General features: G+C 36.4%; 1 protein-coding gene across 9 annotated transcripts in view; it reads right to left on the bottom strand.

Moving 5' to 3' along the window:
- Positions 1-12,008, bottom strand: part of XRCC4 (X-ray repair cross complementing 4) — a 269,282-nt gene that overhangs the window by 218,358 nt on the left and 38,916 nt on the right. For 6 of the 9 annotated variants that reach the window (XM_039543774.1, XM_039543778.1, XM_039543780.1 and 3 more), the window contains one exon: positions 8,780-8,970. The exons of 2 other annotated variants lie outside the window; for them this stretch is intronic. In XM_039543774.1, coding sequence (XP_039399708.1) covers positions 8,780-8,970 — 191 coding nt within the window. Of the gene's footprint in view, positions 1-8,779; positions 8,971-12,008 lie in introns of those variants that run through there. One more of the 9 variants, XM_039543783.1, reaches the window with a different exon arrangement.

Genomic DNA, 12,008 nt, shown 5'->3' with positions numbered 1-12,008 from the left:
AATGCAAACCAAGCTGATCTAAAACAGCTTGTTTTTTTACTTCCCCTTGGCCAGAGGATGTTTACAATTCTGACTGATTTTTTTTTTTTTTTAGTAGACGTGGAGACTCATCTGTCAGATTTACCACTGTCAAACATTCCATCTAGACACCAAAAGGCAACATAAGCCCTGAACAAACAACCTAGGGCATCTAAAAGGAAAGGGCAATCCTATTTTCATGCGGTGACTTGCAAAACCTATATTAACCTTTCTACCACTTTCCAGATTTCTATGTGGGACTTTAGGGCGTGGATATTACTTCCCTAGAAAAGTTTAGGATAATCAATGCATTGCTATCTAGAGGACTTTTATGTCAAAGATGTTCTATATAGGCAACCAGAGAATCAGACTTTTGAGATGGAAAACACCTATTAGGTCAGCTAGTGTACCCCACCACCAATCCAGAATTGTTCACTCCAGTGTATTTTCAATTGCTTTGTCCGGTCCAGTTTAAATGACTCAGGCAATGGGGTTACCACCATTTCCCTCAGCAAAACACACACTTCCACAATCAAATAGTTTTCACCATTAGAAAATGTTTACTAATAATGAGCCTCTATTTTCCTTTTCTTAAGTTCATCCCATTATTTCTGAATGTACTTCTCTGGACCATTCTACACCAGTCATTATTTGGCATAGGATACATTTTAGTTAATTATATTAACCAGGGTTTCCTTAGCAAGATTTAAAAAGGTAAATATTGCCATTAAAATACTTCAGAACACACTCTTAGGAATCTCGGTTTTGCTTCTGGCTATAGAATCCACATGCTTTCAAGTTTGTTTGTTTTATTAAATCACTAGTCTTCACAACCACTCCAATAGTACATGAGAATGCATTCTTTCTGCTCCAGTTGCATTATGCTACTCTCATAGAAGGCAATAACAACACTCCCACTGATGTCACTGGGCATAGCATTGGGCACCAAATGTACAGACTTTCAAACAGAACACCACAGAAACTCTTGAAAACAAGTAATAGCATTTTCAAACTCTTTTTAATCTATGAATATTCACTAACGGAAACCACCCCCTAACAACTAGAAACCAAATGGTGTTGATACTGAAGCTAACATTTAATTTACAGTAAAAGCAGTCAGAATATGGTCAACAATTTTAGAAAATACACCTGGATCATTTTATTCTTAAAAGTCAATATTCAGTTCTTTTGCCATTGAAACTGTGTTTGCCTTGTCCTTTATGTGTGTGTGTGGAGGGGAGGGGTGAAAAAGACCCAAGTGAATGGCTTATATTATTTATGTTAAATAAGATAGTTCATTAAAGACCCAATTCTGCATGCAATGAGACTTCTCATGTATATAATGTTAGATAAGTGCATAAATGTTTACAGAATTGGGGCTTAAGGGCTTGTCAATTTAGACTGCAAGCTCTTTGGGGAAGGGATGTGGTTGTACAGCACCTAGCGCAGTGGGGTCAATGACTAGTGCTCCTAGGTGCTACAGTAATACAAATAAATAATATTACACAGAAAAAAATAGGTCAATAAGATACGACAAAAAGCCACTTAAATTCTACACAAGGGTGTCCACAGGATAGTTATATTGACATAGCTATAGCAGTACAGTTACTCCTCTATAGTTCGGTTGGCCAATTTTCCTGTATGGGTAAGCACTTAGGTCAATAAAGAAAGCAATCAGGGTACTATCATCATCATCATCATCTACTGTTAATTCAAAAATGTAATTTTATTCCATGTAGGCAAATCAGGTGGTCGCCTAGGGTACCAACTTAAATGGGGCACCAAATTCGAGGAAAAAAATCAAATTAAAAAAAATGAAAAAGAGGGGGAAAAAACAAATAAAATAATGAAGATGTCATTATTTCAATTCCTGTGCACATAGAGGGAATGAATTATAATTCATTTCTCTACACTGCTGAGAATTTATTAATATGTAAAATGTTTTATTTACTGCAAAAATAAATAGTATTTTAGAGAATTTTTTTTTCAATTTGCGACATAGGGTCAAGATAACCCACTCCACAATTCTGATGAGCAATAACTCAGCCACAATTAAACAAATCCACCAGCGGCAAGAGCTTCAATGTTAGTGACACCTAACTCGAATATACATCAAGGTTGCATAGCCAGAAATTCATGAAGAGCGGAGATATCGTGAATCAATATATGTCAAACGGTCATTTTAACACACATCACAGATAGATAAGAATCGAGCTAATACTGTGAAAAACTGTGTTTCTTGGTGCCAAAGAATAAAGTCTTTCAGCATTATAAATCGAAATGTTAATATCTTTAAGCATTATTAAACCTTAACGTTATTATCGGGCTGTATAATTATGAACTTTTCTTTGTAATAACTGGTTTACCTGTAATAAATAAGGTCCATAAAAGAAAAGTAACAGTGTTAACGCTTAATAGATTACGAAAGTGATGACATCACATTCCAAGCGGGTAACCGTGAGAAAGGGGATTACTTTCCAAACAACCGGTGTCGTGTTATAACGTCGAAAAAGGTCATTTTGTTTCTGTGTAAACGCTGTAACTAACTGTTTTAATAGGTAAATGAGCGTATGTTACTAATCATTGAACCTTTAAGCAGTGAAAAGATGTGTAGGGATGGCTGCAATGTGGGTTAAAATCACCAACCATGTGGTGTGTCAGCCATCCTTAACACTATAATGCTTACAGTTGGTAGCACAGTACATAACAATATTCAAATGCCCCATGGCAGAAAGAGGAAAAAGAAAACCCTCAGGAGCTGAGTATCGTAAATGAAAGGCTGAGAAGGAAAGGACCAAGCAAAACAGCAGGGATCCTTCTTGAAATATCTTCTCTTTAATCCAAATAAAGATGGAAGCAGTTTACAGCATCCAGATGAAGGAATTTTACTTGCAGAGGAGGCTAGCTCACATCTGCATGGAAGTAGTTTGTAACATCAAGATGAAGGTATATTACTTCGAGATGAGGGTAGATCACATCCACAAAAAAGCAGTTTGGAAACTCAAGGTGATGGAAACTTATTTCTAGATGAAGGCAGCTCACAGCATCAAACTGATATGGAAGTGGAGAAAAATTATTCACCTTCAGAGACACATGCAGAAATTGAAGTAAATGAAGTAGAAGGAAAAAAGGATGAGGAAGTTACAAACAAGTTACAGTATGGGGACCCAGATTCATGGCCCAGAATTGATGACACTGTGCGGCAAATTCTTGTGGAACATAGACCTGAACAAGTTCATGAATTTCCCTTCCCTAAGGATGGAAATAAAAGAAAATTCTCTGCTCAGCATACAGAAAGGAAACTCATTAATGAAGAAGAAACTGGTTACAATATTCAGTGTCAAAGGACTCAGTGTTTTGCTTTTGCTGCAAGTTGTTTAGAAATCAAGCAATTGATACATCACTTACTGAAAATGGTTTGAAGGACTGGAAAACATATCTTCAATTCTCTCTTCACATGAAAGTAGTACAGAACATTTGGAATGTTTTCAAAATTGGAAAGAACTTGAATTATGATGGAAAAAAAAGGAAAAACTATCGAAGAAAATGTATGTGTGATCAAGGAAAAAGAAGAATATTGGCAACAAATATTAGAGCTTCTGATTGCTTTAGTGAGAGTTCTCGGTGGGCAAAATTTAGCATTCTGCGGCCGTGGTAGAAATGAAAAATTATATACTCCAGGTAATGGAAACTTTTTTAAATTTGTTGAATATCTAGCTTTGTTTAGGGTGACCAGACAGCAAGTGTGAAAAATCAGGACGGGGGTGGGAAGGTAATAGGCGCCTATATAAGAAAAAGACCCAAAAAATCAGGACTGTCCCTATAAAATCGGGACATCTGGTCACCCTAGCTTTGTTTGATCCAGTCATGAAGGAGCATCTACTGATCATGAAAGACAGGTTCATTACCTTGGAAAAAATATGAAGAATGAACTGATTCATATCCTAGCAAATGCAATTAAAAAGAAAAATTGTAGAAGCTGTCCATTCTGCAAAATACTTTTCAATAATACTGGACTGTACACCAGAGGTGCGTCATGTTGAACAAATGACAATCATTCGTTTTGTGGATATAGAAAAGTCTGCAGATGAAGATAATGTTGAAGTGCTCATAAAGGAACATTTTAGGGATTTGTACACTGAAGGAGATGACAGGAGCATTTATGACTAAAACTATTCTACAAGAGCTTAAAGCAATGTCATTATCTGTTGAAAACGTATGTGGCCAAAGCTATGATAAGGGGAGTAATACGAAGGGTAAAGACAATGGTGTGCAAAGGAGAATGACGGAAATCAATCCTAGGGCCTTTTTCATTCCTTGCAGTGCGCATTCTCTGAATTTTATTGTCAATGATGCTACTAGATGCTGTTTGGAGGCAAGCAGTTTCTTTGACCTGGTGCAACGTGTTTATGTGTTTTTCTCAGGCCCAACACACCGTTGGGAGATTCTGACTCGCCATGTGAATTCTCTAACTGTGAAACCACTTAGTCAGACAAGATGGGAGAGTCACACTGATGCTTTGAAGCCTCTTCACTATGAACTTGGAAACATTTATGATGCCCTAATTGAAATTTCTGATGATACTACCTTTATTGGATCATCTGGCAATACGGCACGTTCAGATGCAGAAGCTCTTGCAAATGGCCTTTCCAAGTTCAAATTTGTGACTTTACCACAAAATGAGCATAATATCCTTTTCGAGATTAGTCTCACTAGTAAGCAGCTTCAGGAAAAGAACTTGAACATACATTCTGCTATTCAAAAACTGTAGCAAACTAAAAATATTCTGGAGGAATTCAGAAGTGATGAAGGGTTCGAAAGAACACTGGTAGATTCTCTCGAGCTTGCTGAAGAAATAGACTTTCCGACAGAATTTGAACTAGAGACAGTTTACATTTGGCAAAAGAAACAGCAGTTTTCATATGAAGGATGAGACACACCCATTCAGAATCCAAAACAAAGGTTCAAAATGAATTTCTACTTCGTAGTCCTTGATACTGCTATTCACTCGGTTGATGAAAGATTTCAACAGATGCAGCAGCTAGAGTCACTATTTGGCTTTCTATATGATATCCACAGCATGCAAAAGAAAACAGCAAAACAGATAAGAAAATTTTGTATAAAACTGGAGTCGGCATTGACTCATGAAAATTCAGAAGACAGTAATGCTACAGATTTGTGTAGTGAGCTTCAGGCTTTTTCAAGACGATTTAAGAAACATTCCACTCCTGAAGAAGTACTGAAGTTTGTTTGTGAAAATAAACCCACAGACAGTTTTCCAAAGATTTTTATAGCTCTACGCATTCTTTTAACTTTGCCAGTTTCCGTAGCTAATGGGGAACGTAGTTTCTCAAAGTTAAAATTGATAAAAACATATCTGCATTCAACAATGGTGCAAGAGAGACTTGTTGGACTTGCCACAATGTCAACAGAGCACGAAATAGCTAGAAAACTGGATCTAAAAGAAGTAGTGACTGAATTTTCCAAACTTAAAACAAGAAAAGTCATGTTTTAAGAGCACAGAGAGTTTTTTATTCAGAGTGTTTTGTAAATACAGATTAAAGTTCATTGAAGAGTTTTCTTATTTCTTTCTAAATTGGATGTGGTGGTAATGGCAGTTAAAGCAGGATAGCATAACGGATGATTTTGGATTTGGAATAATAAAAATTATAATTAAAATTTTTAATGCATTTTTATTTGAAATCAGACTGAAATATCATCTAGCTGTCATGTACAAATCTATTCTGAAAAATTTGTGTCTCTATTCTATCTGATCTCAGAAACATTGGTTGGAGAGATGAACAAACCGAATAATTAAGCCTCTGTTTAAAAAAAAAAAAAAAAAAGCTTAAAAAACATTAAAAAGGAAAAAAGGGGCAAAAAACTTCAGCCTAGTTCTGCCCCTTCTATTCCTGAAGGAAGTCAATGGAGACACTTCAGCAATCAGAAATACACTCAAAAATTTAAAAGCATGGATTTTTCTAAGTAATGACAGAGAAGAAACGTTTAAATAAAAAAAGTGAATGTTGATCATTACAAAAGCATTCTTAGAAAAGCACTCCATTCTGATGAGCACCATCCATGCCTCTATTGCTTACTGTATTAAAAAAAAAAAGTCATCTCTCTATGGTCACAAGCAACACACAGCATGAAAGAATGAAAGCAGAAAAGTAAAACACTGTAACAATACTATTAGTGCTTCAATTAAGTTCTGTTTTAACCAGTTTGTCACTCTTCACTGCCCACAACTGATTTTCAATTGGGCTATACTGATGTCAGAAAAATATATATCCAAGCTCTGAGCAAGTTTTCATGAAGCAATGGGAAAAGCACCTGAGCCCCGTTACAATAGTATTTACACTACTTGCAGAAAGGCTGCACCTTCAATGTAGATAGAATAGGCAAGGTATGTTAGACATGCAGGTGTGACCAGAACTTGTATTTGCATGAGCAAACTAGGTACCTGTGTACCTAAGTACCCATTTTATACCTCTTAAAGACTGTATTCTGTCTGGTAACTCACATTCATACATAAGACATACAAGTGAGATGACTAACATGGTTGTTTTTAATTTGGCTAAAGTAATACTCTATGTGTAGTCACATCTTCCAAAAACAAAAAGGAAAAAATAAACATTTCTGGCCTGTATGTTGAAGCTGATGGATTTAGCTGAAGTCTGCTCTTCAGCATTTTCAATTTAATGAAAACTCTGAGTAATCTTGCCCCTATTTAATGCTTTAGGATAGGGCTTTCAAAGCACTCAGCATTGGCTTAATTCTGGTTCCCCAGAAGTCAATGGGAGTTAAGCCAAGAAAATCCCACCATAATTTATAAAGAAAAAAGATGCAAGTACCAACTCCTTTTTCCAAGTTTGTGCAACAAAGCAATCATTACTACACTTCTCTAGGAAAATAAAGCAAATTTGACAGCCAAGTACCAAAGAAAAAACATCTTAATGTTTAGGCATGTTTCTGTAATGATTTTGCTACTCACCAAATCGTAAAACTGTATTGAATTAATAAAAGTAATCCTATAATTGTTCTTAGTAATTTAGTGGATTTTTCTCAAATGGTGATGATTGATTACATAATGGGGAATGGGAGCTTTAGAAGCAGTGGATTTACACAAAGCATACAATGTAGCATTGTAATTATTGGAACTCATCACTTCCTTTAACAGAACCTATATTTTAAAATAAAAACAGCCATGCCAAAATGTCTCTCTTTTGCTGAAAGGAATACATTTAACTAAAGAACTATGGAATACTTTTATTACACATCAAAGAACTGATCTCCCAAAAGGTGGAAATGATAAGAAAGATTTCAATATATACAGTGGAACCTTCAAATTACGAACACCTTGGGAATGGAGGTTGTTCGTAACTCTGAACAAAACGTTATGGATGTTTTTCAAAAATTCACAACAGAACATTGACTTTATACAGCTTTGAAACTTTACTATGCAGAAGAAAAATGCTGCTTTCCTTTTATTTTTTAGTAGTTTACATTTAACATAGTACTGTACAGTATTTGTTTTTTTTATTCCTCTGCTGCTGCCTGATTGCATACTTCTAGTTTTAAATGAGGTGTATGGTTGACTGGTCAGTTCTTAACTCTGGTGTTCATACCTCTGAGGTTCTACCGCATAGCAGATGTACATACACAATCTTTTTAGAGGGAATAAAGACATATAAATACCCATTTCACAGTAATTACAATACTGAGACATGGCAATAAGTTCCAAACACAAACTACCACAGGGGTACCATAGAAAAAGGAACGTAACCCTCAACCTCTTCTTATGTTAAAATAAATAAAGCATATATATTGTTTCAGTACAAGACCGGACTGCAACACCAATCTGAACCTATCCTGTGCCTGGAAAACATACAATTACTAAACTTTTAGAACAAGTTATTAGAGGAACACACACAAAGGAAACAGCAATCATATTGACAAAATAGGGTTTTGATGCTACAGCTGTTACATACTCAAGACTCAAATTGGCAAAGAGTTCTGTGGCACCTTATCAGGCTAGAGATACCTGATTCTTGCTTGCATATTTATACCTGCCTCTGGAAATTTCCACTACATGCATCCGACAAAGTGGGTATTCACCCACAAAACTCATGTTCCAATATGTTTGTTACTCTATAAGGTGCCACAGAACCCTTTGCCACTTTTACAGCTCCAGACTAACAAGCTACTCCTCTGATACAAGACTCAAATTGCAGCCAATGGGACTTCCAAGAAGGGAGAGGCCACCACATCAACCTCAAGGCTCCAGGCCTTTTCCAAAAGGAATTTAAAAAGGTCCTGGAAATATTTCTGTTGTTCGGTTTTGTGAAAACTTATTTTTATAAAATCTCAATATTTTGGACCATACTGGAGTTGACAGTATCTATTTAACTCAAGTATCTGAGGAGTAGCCGTGTTAGTCTGGATCTGTAAAAAGCAAGAAAGAGAGTCCTGTGGCACCTTATAGACTAACAGATGTATTGGAGCATAAGCTTCCGTGGGTGAATACCCACTTTGTCAGACAAGCTTATGTTCCAATACATCTGTTAGTCTATAAGGTGCCACAGGACTCTTTGTTGCTATTTAACTCAAGGTTTTTGTTACAACTTATCAAAAGTACTGGCCATGTTTTTAAAAAGATAATTTTATTAAACTGAATGATGTGCTCAGCAAAAGGCCTTTTTTCATATGTATTGCACCAGATATGACTTTTTACAACATGTAGTGTTACAGAAATACTTACGGAAACATCTTTCAGATTTTTTTCATATGAGAAATCACAGCTTTCCACATTTTCTTCATCTTTAGAAACATCAAAGTTGTACATATTGGCTGGGCCTGCTCCCAATACTAGTGCTTTCCTCAGTTCTTCAACATACTTCTCCCTTTCCATTTCCATGTCATCAGCCTCCTTAGAAATCTCAGCTTCAGACACTGGGGAAGGAGGAGGAAATTGGAGAAGTCTAAAAAAAATACACTTTAATTCTGGAAATATATACTAATATTAAAAGGAAGTTATTATTAAAAACTATTTTAAAAGGTAAATCAAATTACTATTTTTAATTAAAACTAACATCTCTGAATGTGGTTTACCACCACTTTATCCCAACCCTTTTGCTTAGCTAGAGCAATGATAGATTAACTTTTCAACAGCAAAAGAGAGCGCCGAATAACTATATATGTTGTCTTGTATCCCACAATTTTCCTTGGGGGAGGGGGAAAGTTCTTCCAAACTCCTAAGAGGTGGTGGCCTTCACTACACTTATTTTCTACCCTCACACGTTCCTTATCACCTTCTCCAAATTTAAACTTTGCAGTCATTACCAATCTAATGTCTCTCAATTCAAAATAAACGGGTATCACTAGAGACAGGTGAACCAATTCTTATTGGGTCAAATCCAAACCAGCTGAAATCAAACGGCAGAATTTCTATTGGCCTCAACGTGCTTTGGATGAAGCCTCTTTTGAAAATACTATTTCCTTTTTCTAAAACACTTGGGGCCTACAAAGGTTCAATAAAGGAGAAATCCCTCTCAGAGGACTGAAGCCAGCAACTCCTTTCCTGGTCAGGCTAGACATGAGTTCCTATGTACTTCTTTCCTGCCTCCTTCCTCCCTCCCTACCCTTGCCCCATAAACTGAAAGACCAGGTCACCAGGCTTCATCCCTTCCTCTTGCTAAGATTACCCAAGCACATTCACTCCTACCAGAATCTGACCACCCTAGCTTCTGCTTATTCTCCTCTTCTGTCTTCAAAATCCATTGCAGGCTGCAGTTAACTCTCTATTGGGCTCAAGCACTTCCCACAGTGAATTCCCTCACACCCTTGAGCTTTAACCACCCCAATTTCATTCCATGCTAAAATGTGACAAAGGAGTATGGAGGCATTGAACATGATGCTCCTCGTGTGAGATTTCAGGCACAAATATTTTGGGGTTTTAAAAATATAGCAATGAGATTTACAGTAATTATTTGCAATGTGAGTGTAACTGACTCTCCACAATGGGAACCTCTCCCCACAGTCCTGCTGCCAGCAGAGAAGGAATATGCACAGACCTCTGCTCCAATTGTCATGAAGTTATTACGGGTGTTTAGAATTTCTCTTGAAACAAAAATCTATCTGTCTTCATAAAATATGCATCTGTTTTCTCTTAGTTTCCCATTTCTCACTTGTTAGCATCTACCTTCAGCATCAGTAATAGTGGGATTCAAGCCTCTCTGCAGTTCATATGAAAATAATTCAGATTTTATCATTCTATTCAAAAATGTTTTGCAGACTAATTTAATCAAATAGTAAGAGTCTGGTTTGAGTTCTAATAGTCTAATTTTTGTTGGAGTGCAAGCTCTATTGTTGAGCCAGATTTCTCTGTACTCTATTGTATAAGGATGTATAAGGACTCAAATAGAGGAGAGAAAAAAATGCACCACACTTTTTAAAAAAAGTATTCCACCTGGGTCAGATCTAGCCTTATTCTTTAGGCTATCAATGCTCTATGCTCTTTATTGGGTTCACAAGTATTTCACTTTCCAGTTACAGCACCAATCTTCTGCAGAACATGATAGATAGTCATTTTTCTCCATTTGGGACTGAAGGACTACCCAATATTTGAGACAGTGAGGGGGGAAAGAAAAGTGATAGCTTGTGTCAGACTGAAATAAGTTCTTAACACCAAAGTGAACCCCCAACTGAAAAATATCTCATGTAGTACTTTAGTTAGCTGTATTTCTTCCTTCCACAAATCTCGTCTTGATGACTGTTTCACCTCAAGAGATACACTTGCATACATATCCTGATCATGCAGATGAAAACAGAAGAGCTTTCCAAGCAAGGAAACCATGTTGAAATAGCCTCATTCTTCTCTTATTTATATTATTGACAACATAGGTTATCTGGTATTGCAATGGAAGCACTACTCGTCAAATCATCAGTCATCCAAATGTATAACAGTGGAGTGAATGGGCAATTATTTGCTACACACAGAGGTAGACATATCTTCCCCCACAATTATTTTTAAGCAGTTTTGCACATCATCTTTTTTTTTTAAATCAGCATTGATAAACACAAGATCACATCCTTCACAGCTAGTTTCAATATTTTCTCTGTGTTTCTTTTAAACACACACACACACACACACACGCCTTCCTTGTAAAGGTGGTAACTATACCTATTCATGAGCTTTGACAGAGTATGGAAAATATGTAGACACTATACATTTTAAAAAATTTTAAGTCACACAAGGGGATCAGGTTTTCAAACAGAAAGTAGTAATGCATTTTCACAGGTATGCATGCATTAACTGGAGATTTGCACACAAGAAAGCTAGAAAGGGACCTATTTGCCAGATGTGCAAATCAATCATTTTTGCATGCATATACATTTGGTCATGAATATTTGCACAAATAAAGGAATTTTCTGATTGAAAATCAGATCCAAAATATTTGCAAGCTTTGAAAAAAGAAGCATTAGCAAAACTCACAATGATTAATAACAGTAATGTGTTTCTTTCTTTTGCACTCGTAATGGGTTAACTCCATGCCCTACAGAAGCTATTATCTGTTTAAACAGAGTGAATTTGTAAATTCTGCTTGGAGACAGGAAAAGGAAGTTAAAACACATCAAAGTAAGTAGTTCAGAGATAGCAGAGGAGGGACTGCCTAGGTTCTGTTCTGCTCAGTATGACCTGAACAAAACATACTTGAGAAATTACAGAATTTACACTTTTAGTAAGGTCCAGGTAAAAACACAAGGACCTTTCAACACTAAGTTTATAGAAAGGAACCTCACCAGGATGATCATGCAGGCATGGGGAATAACTGATATCACGGTAGTCTCAATAAGGTTGAGTTTGCCCAGCATTTTAGGAAAACATCTAATATAAGTCTATAGCACCATTTTATGCTCGTAAAATCTGGTATAAGGCAGGTCAGCCATTAAATCCAAAATCCATGGTACAATCTGAGGGACACACAAAA

Source organism: Mauremys reevesii, linkage group 6, assembly GCF_016161935.1.
Source record: "Mauremys reevesii isolate NIE-2019 linkage group 6, ASM1616193v1, whole genome shotgun sequence".
Taxonomy (NCBI): domain Eukaryota; kingdom Metazoa; phylum Chordata; order Testudines; family Geoemydidae; genus Mauremys; species Mauremys reevesii.
This window is presented reverse-complemented; position numbering and strand designations above follow the sequence as displayed.